Genomic DNA, 16,576 nt, shown 5'->3' with positions numbered 1-16,576 from the left:
CTTGGGCAAAAAATGTTGGGCATAATATTGACTTTGATGATTGGGAAACAATTTGGAATAGAAATTATAAATTAACGAAATCGGCAAAATATAGAGAACCAAATTAAAATATTCTATCACTGGTATTTGGCACCCTCTAGATTAGCAAAAATATATCCAAATCATAGCCCAAATTGTTGGAAATGTGGACAAAAGCAAGGTACCTTCTTTCATACATGGTGGTTATGTTTCGAAACAAAAAAACACTGGAAGAAAATTCACTGTTGGTTACAGGAAATAACAGGCTTCCAGATTGAATACACTCCGGAATTGTTTCTCCTAGGGATAACGAAAAGGAAATATGACAAAAAAATAACATATATCATTCTACACGTAATAACTGCGGCTAGGCTGGCTTTTGCACAATGTTGGAGAAGTACAAATATATCCTCTGAAGATTTGATAATTTAAAAAGTATTTGATTGCACTGAAATGGACAAATTGACACTTGAATTGAAAGGATTGATCGACTCGGAATACCACGCCATATGGGAGAAATGGTACAATTGGATCGAAAATAGAAAAATGGGGGGAAACCAGATAAAGTAGAAGTAGTTTTAGTAAAAATGTATAGAGTATAGGTGAATCGTAGTGTTAAGATATGTAAATGGTCACAGTTGTGCACAAAAGACAAATAAGAATTGTTTAATTGTTGAAAATTAATAAAATAAATTTTAAAAAAAGAAGTGCATACAGATGGAGTTGGAACCATCCTACTTAATTCTGTTGTGTTATTCTCCATTTTATGTCGAATTAAGACGGGGTTTTCAAATTTTTTTGTTAACGATTGTTGAAATAAAAGGACAGAACACTGGAAAGCAGAAAGCCCCCAAACTCTATTTTAAAAGCTATTTCTTTGTTTATTCAGATATACAGTAAAAGATGAAGCGTTCACATTTATCTCCCTTATTCTTACATTTAACTTTGTAAAAAACTAAAATTGAAATAACAAACTACTAGTCAAAGATTTGGCAGACACTGATTCTGGAAGTAGAAATTACGTTTTGCAATCTGTATTATCAGCAAGCAGGGGAAATGTCTAGATTGTTGTTAATATATACCCTCAATTAAAAGAGGATTTACTCCACTGTTCTAAATTCTTTTTTTCATCCAAAGTTTTACCTCTGGTCAAATGTTATTAAAAGAATTTAATACGAGCCATTAAGTATACAACTGAATGTACCTTGTTAGAACCTACTCAGAATATCTGCTATTTCCCTACACATTGTCTCTTACATTGGTACATAAACACAAGCTCGTGTTCTAGGTATTTACATCAGGGATGCGATCAATAAAAGAAAATACCTTAAATCAACATGCTGTAAATCCGTAATTCATTGCATACCAGTAGAATTAAGGCCCTTAATTACTGATAGGTATTGATTGAGAAGGGGAAAAAAAACAAATTCAAACTATTTGAAACAACCATTTCCAAAGTCTAGGTCAATTGTCCCCAGAAGTCTGCTACGGTATAAAATATATCCTGAGGTATTTATAATCACCATAAAATCCTTGCCAGGATTATGAAGAGTCATTTTTGTCCAGATTTCCTTAAGTATTTGAATATATTATCTTTTCCCATGTAATGAAAGGTAAAATATTTTAACTGTGCTTCCATCTGGTCAATTTATTATTTTAGCATCAACTGTTTTCACAGTAAGAGATAAGAGCAGCCACTCAAATTAACTGGAACATATTAACTGCTGTCTCTGCCTCAATGATACAGCAACTGACACTGATTTATTTAAAAAGTGTTTACTTACTTTCAGTCTAAAAAATCACACACACACACACACACACCCCTAATATCAGAATATCATGAACAAATAAAAGAGGAAGAACAAATTCTAACTTTTGTCCAATATTTTATTTTCTGGAATATTATATAACAGCTGAACAGAATGGGAACTAGGTTAGAAGATACAAGTGCCTAGAAAAGTTAATTCTTCTCTTCCTCTTCCTTTATCCATCCAATAAATGTGGGTAATCTTTCAGAACAAGCTTTATAAAGTCTAAATAGTCAGAAACATTCCTTCAAGTATGTTTGTAATTTACTGTACAAAACCCTGAACCTTTTAAAAGACACTTTCTTCCTGATTCAACTCCACTGAAAAGTCAGAATATTTAGCTCTGATCAGACCCCCTGGAGAGAGGGGCAAATCAGGGCTAATAAGCTTCTTACATATTAAAAATTTGTATGTTGTCAATTAATACATTTAATATAAGATGAACAGAAAAATATAGTCAAACTGCCACCAAAAGAACACCTGAATAAATGTAAGTACCTCTAGTTCAACTAGCGCTGCAGTCACTGCATCTGTTACAAGAGCCCCAGCCTGTAGCTTTTCAATTGCCTAGAAGACAGAATTTTAGGTATAAAGTATTGCCTCTTAAATATTTTACATACTTTTTTCTTTCTACACAATAAAGCCCAGTGAGTCATTTGGTCCCAAAAGAGAATTGTTCAAAGTTTCAAAGAGTGGATAATGACTATTCTTAGGCAAAACAAAGGAACCACACTTTACTTATGTTTGTGGTGTCACTTAATTTAAGGTATCTGACTACGTTGTGAACATCCTTGTTTAAAAGAAGAAATGGTATTAGGATATGAGTATCAAACTGAATTTAATTTAATTGAAGTTGATGGAACTGGCTAAGATGGCAAAAGTAACTACCTTGATTAAAGGAAAGTCTTTGTCTAATTCTTCTCCATAGTTTTTCTATGTGGCAACCACTTTGGGACTTTTTTCTGAAAATTGTAAGAAATATTAATTTTGAGATCTGATGATTTGAATGATAATTAGAATTGTTTATGATAACAATACTAGGTATTATTGAATGTTAGATCAAAAGGGTAATGTATGTTAATTTGTAATTATATTGAAAAAAGTTATCTTTTTTCCTATTTTTTTTTCTTCATTCCCTGACATTTTCTATATTTTTCCTTAATTCCTTTTTTGTTTTTTATATTTTACTTTTTGTAGAAAATTAATAAAGTATATTTTAAAAAAGGATATGAATAATAATAATAATCATATCCTGTATTTGCACCAAATAAATGCAAGTATTTACAGTACTACTACATGAAATAGGAAGTAAAGCAAAAAATTACTCACTACTGTATTTTTCGGTCTATAAGATGCACTCCCCCACCAACATGGGTGGAAATATCTGTGCGTCTTATGGAGCGAACATTGCGGTGGGGGGAGGGGGGTTGATGCGGCGGTGGTGTTCGTCGCCATCGCCATTTGCCGCCACCAGGGAATGCTGGAGCCTTTGCTGCCGAGCAGCTGATTGGTGGTTGGATCGGCCTCCCAGAATACTGCTGATCAGCTGTTCTAGCCACTGCCGCCTAGAGCAGCTGATTGGCAGTATTCCAAGAGGCCAATCCAACCGCCAATCAGCTGCTCAGCAGCAAAGGCTCCAGCGTTCCCAGCAGAGGCAGCAGACACAGAGGAGGCAGCTGACCGGAAACGGTAGCGTTTCCGGTCAGGCAGCCCACTGATTGGTGAGGCTACAGGAGGCTGGGATCCAGCTGTCACTCAGCTGACCGATGGTGGGCACAACGGAGCAAAGCCCTGATGAGCCACGTGCTGGGGCTGCGATAATGTGCTGAAGCTGACCAGACTGTTTGCTGTTTACTGCAAGGATGCTAGCCAGATGAATACTGGATGGATGCCAGGAGGCAGAGGCAGATTTTTTTTTCTTGTTTTCCTCCTCTAAAGCTAATGTGCGTCTTATGGTCCGGAGCGTCTTATAGACTGAAAAATATGGTAATTGATTATGGATGTTTTTAAAATAAATTTCTATTCAAACTGATTGATTTACCAAACTCACTGCATCAACCTAGCACTACATTCCTCAGGAGTCTTCTTCAGTCTGACATTTATTTGTGTTATCTTCTGAGCAGGCAACTATATTGTATTCCAAGAACAGAAGCTGAGAATTATCAAGACAGTTGATAGACTGGAGACAGAGATATCCCTGGGAATATTTTACTTCAGTGTTCCAACATCTTCATTAAATCTCCGGTGTATGGAAGAATCAACCAAAATGTTGATAATGACTGGGAACTCATTTTCTATTCCATATCCAGTTGGATTTCTACCGTTATGTAGCTTCCTAATTATATAATCAAGCAGAACATTTTCAAATGCTGCTTTATCATTTTGGGAATTCTTTCATTCGGTATGCTTAGCTTACAACAAAAGCAATACAAGATTGTTACTTATTAAGGAAAGCACTTTTATAGTTAAGTCAAAGTTATTTCTAAGTCAAGAATAAGTAACCAACCACCAGCTAGAATTTGTTGGACTAAATAGTTCTTCTTTCCAGACTACCAGCCATGAGAGCTTCTGTCCATCACTATCTGGAAGACCATATTCTTTAGACTGCCATCCTACACAATTACTGTATATTGAGATGGAACCATTGTTGCAGAGAATCTTATAAAATCTAATACCTGTAGTTAAAATTATATACTGATAAATGTATGGTTATAATTAATAATATATCACTACTTATGACATATTTTACACCAAATCCATGGCGAAAAACATTAACCAAAGCCATTAATAGTGCAAATGTCTTTATTGCATATTATTATACTTGAGTATAAATCTCATTATATTGAGCAGGATTTATAGTCAGGTAAATGCATATAAATGTGATGGCAAACCTGTGGCACACGGAACCATATCAGTGGGCACGCAAGCATTGCCCTAGCTCAGCTGCAGCGCGCATGTGCATGTTGGCCAGCTGATATTTGGGCCTACCAGAAGTTGGGAAACAGGCTGTTTCTGGCCTCCGGAGGGCCTCAGGGGGAGAGTGGAAGGCCCATTTTTCACTCTCCCCAGTTTCCTAGAAAGCCTCTGGAGCCTGGGGAGGCGCAAAATGGGCCTACTGGGCCCACCGTGCCATATGCTGATACCCCTACGCTCCCCCCTCTTTTGGCACACAATGACAAAAAGGTTAGCCATCAGTGGCATATAAGATTGTAGGACTAGTAAAGTGTGCTATTTTCATATTTAAAAACATATTAAACTTGCAGATTGGAAAAATGAAAGAGAGTTGAAAGATCAAGGCATCGCCAGATGTTCCAACAGTTAACAAACAAATCTAACGTCAGGGTTCCGATGCCCTAATTAAATCATGAGCCTCACACCAGGCTTCAAAAAAAGTTATTTATTAGAAGCTTCAAATTGGCACAGACCAAATGAAGCCAACTCTGACCTTATTTAATTTATGTCCCGGCTCTGACCCCGTTTCCCCCTCCCTTCATCAGTCACATTCTCCAACGAAGCAATTTTGTGGGTTGTAGAGATCACTCCCCTCCAGCCACTATGGGTTTCCGTGGAGACGGTTTTGCCTTATCAGTTGGAATGTACTATGTTTTGACTGAGATACCAGCTTCTTGATACAGCTGCGAAGTTTGTTTTCCTATCCCCCTTGCCTATGGCAACTCGAGAACAAGCCAGGGATGCTTTGCGAGTTGACACCTTAACTCCATAATCTATACTACAAATAGTCACTCTAGTGCCCTCCAAATGTCTGCATTCAACTTCATTAGACCCAAACAAGTATGGTCAATGGCAAAAGATCGGGAAGAGTGCTCCAATATAAAGCAGCTATAGGACATTAAATTGCCCAATCATGGTCTAAACTTTCAACCCAACAAAAACTGCACTAATAAAAGTATTTCTTTCATAAGTGCCAAGTGTCTCTTGAACTCTACAAGAAAGTATTAGCAAGTTCAAACTTGCTATTGTCTGATGACATTTCATGCTATACAGATACAAATAAATAATTTTTCTTATATACAATTTGTTAAATAATTTCATTTCTATATTTTATGAATATATATAGACAATTTTTTTAAAAAAGTGCAATTAGGAATTGTTTAAGGATTACTGAGAAGTAGAAGTAAAGATATAACATTTCAAACAATTACCTTCTAACAATCTTACCTTCCGACATGCTCTTTTGCACACATGTTTATATTCTTTGGCTTTGGATTCAGAATGATAACCTGCACCTGTTAGCAAAGAATATGTAAGAGAAGAGGGTAAAAGTGATCAAATACTGTAAGCAGAATCATTTTGTTTGAAAGCTCTTTCTAAAATAAAACCTTTCTATATCAAAAATATATCTACCTTGTAAGAGGACTACAAACCAGATGTATCCCCTTCAAGGGCATTTTCAACAGGTTGGGTGGATTTATCTTTCCAAAGAGTAATATTGGAATATTGGATATTGGAATCCGATTGTGAATCATGCAGCCCTATGATCATCAGCTCATTAAGGGAATGTCAACTAAAACTTCACTGCACATTAGACATCTACATAGCGAGCACTATTGGTTCAAATATCTAGCCCTGAAAAAAGAAACTGCACATGTAAATGGGATCTGAAGTAGCATGAAATGAAGAAAACAATGCTGTCCCTGTCTGTATGCAAGCCTACATCTTTGTCATTATCACCTCAATTACAATCTCCCTTTTATGACCCTGTAATCACTTAATTTGAGGTAGAGTTGGGGTGACTGGATGGAGCTGAGAGTTCGCAGCAGATATTTTTTTCTTTGCATCCTGATAAACATCTGCCACTACCTAGGATTGAATTTATTGCTTAACGCATTGTAAGCCGCCCTGAGTCTCCGGAGAAGGGTGGCATATAAATCAAATTTTAAAAAAAACCAAAAACTCTCAACCTCCCAACTGGGAGGTGAGCATCCCCCAAGTGGGAGGTGAGCATCACTTGACCACCATACCATTCATTATCACATCAATCACAATAAAACATCAAAATATAATGGATTAACTATGTATCTCTTATTAACCACAGATGTATGAAGTGGGTTTTAACATGATGATATAATATTATCCTTTTAAATTCTATTATCATTTGAGGAAAGCTAAAAAATCAAGACATATTAGCAGGCCCACAGAACAGAAATGCAAAAGTGTTTACTCTTCTGTAAAACACTTTGCCTTCTAAGTGGTGCCATTTATACCTACACAAGTCCTTGATTACACTGCAAATTATTTGGTTAAATTCAGCCTCAATTCATAGACTGCTTAAATGTATATATATTTAAACTTCTTATTCACATTCTAAACTTTTTATTCACATATGCATTGCTAAGAGAAGTTTCAACTAAGTGGTATTATTGTCTCTCCATGCCTAACAGTGGAACTACATCATTTGCACATTATGGACTGCTTCACTGGACTATGGCTTTAGGGAGCATGCCAGAAATTTTTACTACTACTATTATCCAAGTATGCTGTTATGTTTAAAATAATATCTTCCATAACTAACAGTTATTACAGAACTTTTTCTTAGTGGCTAAATTCTACACTTCTTGTACCAGTGCTTTATAATAATATTCATCTAACAGTGCAAAACATTTAGTATATTTATGGCATAATACTTGTCCAGAATATTAAACAAATCTTGCTTAACTCTCTAGCAAAAGTGTTAATAAGAAAATTTTGCCAAACTAGGTGGTAGGATTGGAATTTATTGGGAGATTTCCAGTAAATATGAGCACAAAATATTAGGCTAGGAAGTGAAAAAATACCTCAGTAAAGAGAATGTAAATCACATCCAAACTATTCCAAAGAAAATGATACTGACATGCCCATGGAATCACCTGGAGTCAAGCTTATGTCAAAAACAAGATTTTCCTAAAAAAAACACTGCCAAATCAAAGATGATAGATCTAAAATATAAAAAAAATTACTTATGAATCCATTACTATAACAGGAACCATACAAGATATTATTGTATGACAGAATCTCTATCATAGTAACGTATATTATTGCATTCTTTGATTGGTAGAAAATATTGCCTTTTCCAAAACAGATCACATTAAATATTGGATTTTTAAAAAGACTGTGACCTTACTTCTGTGCTATTAAGTTTGACATTAAAATAAGAAAGACACTGAAAACTATATCTTTTTTGTAAGATTAAACTGCAGTAATCCTTATTGTTCTTTGATAAGGACTTTACTGAGCATTGAGAAATATATAAAAATAAACCATAATGTGTGTGCTTTGGTTGGCTTTGGCATGATCCTCAGGATGAAAATTTGGTAACTATGATTTACAGTTTAGCATGTTCAGCAAAGGTTTAATAAAATTTAATAAAATTATTAGATAAACCATGGCAAGATGTAAAACGTTTTGCCCTTTATTCAAAAAAAATCTCAGCAAACCATAAACTGATAAGTTCTGAGCAATGGCAAAAGCAATATCTCAATGCTGCTCAAGCAAAGTGGGAGGAAGAAAATATTAAAGATTGGCCCTGTCAATAACACACTCTCTTCAGAGATCAGCACCTCTGTTTTCTATTGAAGGGATTATAGCTTTCAATTTAAATGCCTGGTAAGTCTTTTTTCTAAAAGCATGTTTTCGTGCATCATGCTCTAAATCTATCCATCAAAACGGCCAATTTAAAAAGGAGGAAGCCTTCTGACTAACTGTTTCCTACATTGGTTCCCTTCAAATCCCTAATTTGAATAAAAAAGTTAACTGGATTATCATAACTGAAAGGAAAAGAGCAGATTACAGTTCAGCCACAACTGGCCTAAGAAACATGTCATGAAATATAAACATATATTCACCATTTTTTCCCCAAGTTACCTGTGCGTCACCTGTTTCCCACCTCTCCCAAAGTACCATATATAGTACTAAAACATTAACAACACAGCCCACCTACTTTGTGATATTCTGACATGTACCTGCATGTACAAGTACAAATCCCACTCGTCTCACTTTTTGAGCCGGTTTGGCTTCATGTTCTTTTACCATCATCCTTACTGCAGTGGCATGAGCTGACACAGGAGGAACTTCTACAGAGCTTATTCCCTTTTCCATGATCATACTTCAAGGCTATCGTTTCCTGTGGAACAGAGCATGCTTCCATCCAAGGGAAAACATGGGAAAAGAGTCTTCCTGAAAATAAAATCAAGCAAAAGTATCCCATTATTTTATCTACTTTTGGCTAAGGAGGATTCCATTCAAGAAACACATTCTGTTCAGAGCAGCTGCGTTAGAACCAAACGCTATTCAGGTGCAAGATTTTTTTCCACATCCATGACTAACAGTAACAGCCTGACAAAAGTCCATATATTCAGCAAAATTATACAATACAGGGATGTATTAATTTGCTACTTATTAAGCTGTATAACCAATTTTTAACTTTAAAATGAACTAGTGATAATGTTAAATTTTTATAAGCTTTCACAGATTTATTAGGAGTCTTTCACCCTGGCAGAGATTAGGAAAATTCAGTTTCAGGCAAAATAGTATGATTCCTTTAACAACTAAAATAAGGCTATCCCAAAAAGTGTCTTCCCCCTCTACTCACTCTTAACTTCTATTCTTTCACAAGATTTTAATAACAGTTGCTATACAAGTATTATTAGAGTCCCTAGTATAAGCAATATTTAGAAGCTGCAGTAGGGAAGCTCAAGCAGACCATTATTTCATATTTGCAATGAAATCAATCCTAACATTGGGATTTCAATCCTATGCCTTTGATAAGAAAGACACCTATATAGTGTCTGCTGAGACAGTGTTAAAAGTGTGTCTCAAAAACTGGTTCTGGGCCATGGAAACTTCATGCCCAAGAGACCTTACACACAATCTGTTCTCTACGCTGGTTCCCATCAAGCATCTTCCTCGAGAATCAAACAGGGTGAAGCTCCCCTTCTAATAAGAAAACACCATAAAATGGTGGGTGTTTTGCATTCCTTCCTCCATAAAGCTTTTTTTTTAGAGACACGGAAGAAAGCAGAGGACTCGTTCCCCAATATTGTCATAGCAACCGGAAACATATGACCCAGAGCCGCAAAATCCCCAGTTTGGGCTTGGAAATCTAATAGCTGAACCAGAAGAATGCATGCAAGTTAAGCAGAAAGGCTCCTTATCTCCCGCTTTAGAATGGAAAGCTTTGGCCATCAGCTCTACCTCCATTTCCGTGAGGCTTCGCTCACAGCCAGGTTGGACCCTCGACTAGGCAGATAAGTCCCCCGAGACGAGACACACCCTGCAGCTTCCTCCCACAAGCCTCATGCTTTGCCTCCAGCCCACATGGCTGCAGGCTCAGGCATCCTGCAGGAGAGTCCCGCTCCACTCCCCCCCTCCTCTCTCCGGCCGGGCAAAGGGCAGGAGTCGCACTCTGATCACATCACCAACGCGCCCCTTGCCTCGGAGCGTGACGTCATCGCCTCCCCCCCCCCCTTCAAGGAGAGTGGGGAAATACCCTGCTGCTTTGCCGGTGGGAGTCGCTCCTTCGTTCATCAGTTCCAGTGAGGTGTCGTTACAAGGCTCGTCTCGTCCTGGATGCGGGCGGGCGCTCACACCCACGCATTTATCATCAGCCTCTCAGTGACTTTTTGTATCGGGGAGGGGTGGGGGTGGGGGTGAACCCAACCAAGTCTATTTTCCGATCACTTCCGGTTCCGAATTGAATGTTTTGCATCATGTGCGAGGGAGGGCTAGAGTGGCGGAAGCCGAAACAATCTCAGCCCGATTTTTTTTTCTTGATGGAAGAAAAGGCGGGGAATTTAAAATAATATATTAAAATAAACCCTACCTCTTTTCCAAAGGAGAAGGAAAGGGAGGGGGAGAGTAATTTTTCAGCTCTAGAGTTCTTGTTCTCTGCAGGACTGTTGTTGAAGTTTGGCTTTTATTTTTTTAAAAATGAAAGCAGCTGGTAGATAATCAATATTTGCTTTTCTGGTCATAAGCCCATGTGGACTTTCTGTTGAACATGCCTTTGAGTTGCCTAAGTTTAGTGTTAGCATTCTGGGTAGATTTGCTGACAACTGAAGTGAAAAAACTCATATGTTGATACCCTGTTTTACCCAAAATAAGACATCCCCTGATAATAAGCCCAATTGGGCTTTTGAGCAGATGGCAATAAGGCCAAGCACTTATTTCAGGGTTCAAAAAAATATAAGACAGGGTCTTATTTTTGGGGAAAACACAGTAGTATTTTTTGTTTCCAGCCCTTTTGCTAAAGGGGCTTTGGAAGCAATTCAGCTATAACTCTGCTCAGGCTTACAATCTAAACTACCTGGCAAGAGATAAAAGGAAGGAGGAAAGGGGGTTCACATAAGTACACTGTTAAAATGGATATTTAGTTTGTGGTGCAGTGTGTTCAAAACCCAGACAAATTGATTCAGTAAAACATAGTTCTCTAAATCTAAATGTTAATTGCATAGACTAGGCCCATGGTGTCTGCTTAAGAAAGAGTGATTAGAATGCTTTGTACTGCACTGTGAAAATATCTACGGAGCTCCTCACATCCTGGACACAAACGATTTCAACTTCTACCCTCAAGACCACACAGAAAAAAGGATAGAGAAAAAAAGATACAAAACATTTTTACCTTCAAAGGAACAAACTCATGGAACAGGTGACTGATACTATTGTGGTATGCAATATATGTTCCATGTAAGTGCTTATGCCCAAAGAACACCCAAATTATACATGTATTAAGTATAAGCTATGTGAACTACTAGAGGAAAAAGTAAGGGATCTAGAGGCTACTCTAGCCAAACTCCAGCCTATGCAAGAAAGCTATATAATGAACAAAATTAACTCCCAGAGGTTTTGACTTTGCTGATAAACCCTTGGAGGAAGACAAACGGAGGTATGTCACACATAGAAGGAAACCCAATAATCAAAGAAAGAAACAGCACACATCTAACAAACCCCTGCTGCCCAATCTAACCCACAGAAGCACCCCCATTAAAACTCAACAGTTGATTTCTCCCCCAGTTGACAATACTCAGACCCACAACCTCCCCCTCAAAAAAACCCAATGCAAACAATTAGAAAAGAGACATCATCAAATATCCCTTAAAAAGTCACATCAACAAACTCACCTGGGATAAACAGAAAGGCACCCCAGACTGCACCCCCTAAAAAAGGAAGGCAAGTGTTGGTGATGGGAGATTCTATTCTCAAAGAATAGAACCAGCCATCTGCAGACTGGACATACAATCTAGGAAAGTATGTTGTTTCCCTGGAACAAAAATCAAGGATGTGGCTGAGAAGCTAACCAAAATAATTAGGTCCACAGATTAGTAGCCTTATCTACTACTCCTACATATAGGGACAAATGAAGAAAAAAGGACTTGAAAACAATATTGAGTGATTACAAGCAGCTAGGCAAGAAAGTTAAAGAGTTAGGTGCACAAGTAATTTTATCATCTACTGCAAATCCTGTAAGAGAATAAAGGATTCCCAGAAGTGAACCACTGGCTAAACGGTTGGTGTCACCAAAAAAAACTTTGGATTCCTGGACCATGATGGGCTTTTGGCAAGGGATGGGCTGCACCCCACAAAGACTGGGAAGAACATTTTCGGATAATGACTAGCTCAACTTATTAGGAGGTCTTTAAACTAAAGTTGAGGGGGGGAGGGTGACCAATCTCCAGGAGCAAATTCCAAGCAAAAACCCTTAGAAAATAAGTCGATTAATGAGATAAGGAGGGATGGCAAGGAAGACAAACTCAAATACCAAATAGGAGACATAGAAAGCATATCCAGAGTCAGACATAAAGACCTCAAGTGCCTATATACAAATGCACAAAGTTTGGGGAACAAACAGGGTGAACTTGAACTATTAATACATGAAGGTAGATATGATATAGTTGGAATTACAGAAACTTGGTGAGATGAAACCCATAACTGGAGCATACTGATAGAAGGATACAAACTGTTCAAAAAAACCCAGACCCCATAAAAGAGGAGCTGAAATTGCACTGTATGTAAAGGACCACTATATTGCTACAGAAATGCATGGAATCAAAAACGAAAACCAGAATGTATATGGGTCAATATAAAAGGGAAAAAAGAATGACATTGCCATAAGTCTATACTATAGGCCACCCAACCAAGCAGAAGAAATAGATGTACTTTTTGCCAACAACTAACAAATATATGTAGGAAACACACTACACTAGTAATGGTGGACTTCAATTACCCTGACATCAATTGGAAGACTAATTCCGCACCAAGTGAGAAATCGAATAGGTTCCTGACCAATCTAGTTGACAACTTTGTTGTCCAAAAGGAAGAGGAGGGACAGCCATACTGGACTTAATTCTTACAAACAGAGTAGAAGTGATAGAGGGAGTTGAAACTGCAGGAACCTTGAATGAGAGTAAACATCCTACTAGAATTCAACATAACGCAAACACAAGCAATAGAACATAAGGTTACCAGAGTTCTAGATTTTTAAAAAGCTGATTTTAACAAATTCATAGAGAACTTGGGAAAGATTCCTTGGAAATCTCAAGAGGAAAACTCAAGAAGCTTGGGAAACTGTGAAAAATATAATAATAAAAGCCCAGACCAGCATAATACCATTGAAAAAGAAAAACAAGAAATCCAAGAAGAAACCAGCATGGCTGCACAAAGATCTCTCTGACAAATTGAAAGACAAAAAGGACAAGTACAAAAAATGGAAAGAAGGACACATAACTAAGTCAGAATATCAACAGATAGGCAGAATCTGCAAAGACAAAGTCAGGAAAGCAAAGGCTCAATGAAGAAAGACTTGTAACAAAAGTCAAAGATAATAAAAGTTTCTTTCAACATATAAATAACAAGAAAAAAATCAAGGAAACAGTGGGTCCACTAAAGAGAGAAGACAGCAAATAAGTAACAGGCAACAGAGAGAAAGCAGAGCTGCTTAACTCATTCTTTGCATTGGTCTTCACGCAAAAAGAAACAATAGTCCACCCTACCAAAAACATAACTATAAAAGACAGACTAGAAATAAAAGTTAAAATAAAAATTGGTAAGAAAACACCTGTCTGATCTTGATGAGTACAAATCGCTGGGATCTGATCAGAGTTCTAAAGGAATTGGCAGATGTCATCTCAGAACCACTGTACCACATCTTTGAAAAATCCTGGAGCATTGGGGAACTACCAGAGAACTGGAAAAGAGCTGATGTGGTTCCCATCTTCAAAAAAGGGGGAAAAAACAGACCCAGGAAACTACAGACCAATCAGCCTAACATTAATACCCGAGAAGATACTGGAAAAGATAATTTAAAAAACCAAATGTGCCAACTTCTAGAAACAAGTAAAGTAATAAATAGAACTCAGCGTGGATTTGTTAAAAACAAATCATATCAAACCAATCTTATTTCATTTTTCAACACAGTGACTAAATTAGTAGACCAGCGAAATACTGTGGACATAATATACTTGGACTTCAGCAAGGCATTCGACAAAGTAGACCACAACCTACTTCTTGGTAAACTACAAAAAAGTGGGATAGATAGCATCACCATCAGATGGATTTGTAATTGGCTGACAAATCGTACTCAATGAGTAGTCCTTAATAATACTACATTTACATGGAGGGAAGTAAGCAGTGGGGTATCACAAGGTTCCGTCTTAGGCCCAGTACTCTTCAATATCTTCATAAATGACTTAGATGAAAAACAAAGTCCAGTTGTCTTTTGAAAAAGCACCTTTGGGATAATATGTGTGGCTGCCTTCTAGTGGGCCAGCCATAAGCTTTGAACAATTGTAATGTAATGTAGTACATATTTTTAGTTTTGCCTGTTTGCACAGTTTTAAAGGAGAGAGCTCACCTGGAATGGAGCTGACCAGAAGTACAAAATCACAAGAGGAAAACACAAAAGCAGCAACTGTGAGTTAGGAGACGGGAGACTTGTTGCCAAAAGTCAAAAGTGAACCTTTCCAGTGACTTGAAAAAACCTGGAGGGCAGGTCTGTTTGTAGTTGTTCATGCTCTGCTACATGAAAGGGCCTTTTTCCTGATATTCTGCCAGCACAAAATGCTTTCTTCAGCTAATCGCCTTCTTGACATGACCAAAATGCTACAGCCAGATTTCTCTGGATCAGTCAAAATAGCATTCTTTCTTAATCTTGGTTTTTTAACACCGGCTCACTATTCTTTTCAGTGGCATGGCAGTGAGTTTCTGAGTAATATGTGGCTTTCTTTATTCTGTTTTCTCAATTTTAGCTTTATGAGAGCCAAACCCCAAAAGATTATAAAGGCCAAGACTGGAATTCTCTATTTTTGCCCACTAACCTTAGCAAAAGCAGCTGTATGCCTCAACTTCTAACCACGAACAGCTCAACATGTAATGCTCAGCTTTCACGCTACTATTTTTGTTCACAACAATCAAAGCTCCTGGATGATATTTTTATTGCTAATAGAGTAGACAAAATGAAGCAAGAATACTCCTCATTCAAAATAGCCAAACATTAAGCAGCTTGGTGACACAAGTCCAACTCATACTGGCAAATGAAAAGGTTTATGGAAGTTGAGTGTAGAATATTGCTGTGGCCCCCAAATCAGGGGTGAAATCCAGCAGGTTCTGACAGATTCTGGAGAACCGGTAGTGGAAATTTTGAGCAGTTCAGAGAACTGGCAAATACCACCTCTGGCTGGTTCCAGAGCGGGGTGGGAATGGAGATTTTTACAATATCCTTTCCCCAGGAATGGGGAGGGAATGGGGATTTTGCAGTATCCTTTCCCTGCCATGCCCACAGAACTGGTAGTAAAAAAAATTGAATGTCACCACTGCCCCAAATCAAGCTGCTTTCAGATTGGTGAGATCCCAAGTCTTCCCTTCTGTATGCCTTGGGAATGATTCGCTGGACTAAAAATGAAAATGGCCATCTGTGAATTAGCTTAACCACTCTGGCCAGGCAAGCAACATATGAAATGAAAGAAACCAGGAAGCAACTCAGAGTTGCCCTATTGGGAAGATGGGCAGCTTATAAATTAAATAAATAAATAAGAAACCAGAAAGAAAAAGAAAGGAAGATAATAGAACATTGGAGCTTTCATGCTATCCTGATTTGCATGAATATTCATTCTACTCTCCTGGCTTAGTCAAACCATTCATGCAAAAATTCTCTGATAATTGACTATCCTTTGGGAAATCCATCCATGTGTTCTTCCTTTTCTTGATCTTATTTCTACTTTAGCTTTTGGGTCTTCTTTCCTCATGGTATCTTCACCCACAGGCTCGAACTCTCTCTGGTGGTTCTTTCGGCCTTATTTTCTATTTATGTAGGAAATGTGCCCCTAAGCAAATATGCAAAAACCATTGTTCCCTTTCATGCTCAGTTTCCTTCACACATTTTTCTTCTTGACGCCCTTTGAATTACAGGCAGTTCTCGACTTACAACTACAATTGGGTCCAAAATTTCCATTGCTAAGCAAGAGAGTTGTTAAGTGAGTTTTGCCCTATTTTTTACCTTTCTTGCCACAGTTGTTAAGTGAATCAATTAAGCGGTCGTTAAGTGAATCTGATTTCTCTACTGACTTTGCTTGTCAGAAGATTGCAAAAGGTGATCACAGGACTCCGGGACACTGCAACCGTCATAAATACAAGCCAGTTGTCAAGCATGCAAATTTTAATCATGTGACCATGGGGATATTGCAACAGTGCTAAGTGTGAAAAATGATAAAGTCGTTTTTTTCAGTGCTGTTGTAACTTTGAATGGTCACTAAATGAATAGT

General features: G+C 37.7%; 1 protein-coding gene across 7 annotated transcripts in view; it reads right to left on the bottom strand.

The window, feature by feature from the left end:
* Positions 1-10,517, bottom strand: part of TASP1 (taspase 1) — a 61,673-nt gene extending 51,156 nt beyond the window's left edge. For 2 of the 7 annotated variants that reach the window (XM_087882288.1, XM_087882289.1), the window contains exons 1-4: positions 10,312-10,517; positions 8,786-8,999; positions 6,006-6,073; positions 2,325-2,393 (exon numbers count right to left, since the gene is read on the bottom strand). In XM_087882288.1, the coding sequence (XP_087738414.1) occupies positions 2,325-2,393; positions 6,006-6,073; positions 8,786-8,927 (279 nt within the window). In that variant the 5' untranslated portion in view covers positions 8,928-8,999; positions 10,312-10,517. Of the gene's footprint in view, positions 1-203; positions 308-2,324; positions 2,394-6,005; positions 6,074-8,763; positions 9,000-10,016; positions 10,284-10,311 lie in introns of those variants that run through there. The other 5 variants (XM_087882291.1, XM_034432389.3, XM_034432391.3 and 2 more) reach the window with 5 other exon arrangements.
* Between the last annotated feature and the right edge of the window lie 6,059 nt (positions 10,518-16,576).

The sequence above is a fragment of the Pantherophis guttatus genome, chromosome 1, assembly GCF_059756535.1.
Source record: "Pantherophis guttatus breed Tessera chromosome 1, ASM5975653v1, whole genome shotgun sequence".
NCBI classification, from domain to species: Eukaryota; Metazoa; Chordata; class Lepidosauria; order Squamata; family Colubridae; genus Pantherophis; species Pantherophis guttatus.
Note: the sequence above shows the minus strand (reverse complement) of the source record. Positions and strands in the feature narration are given on the sequence as shown.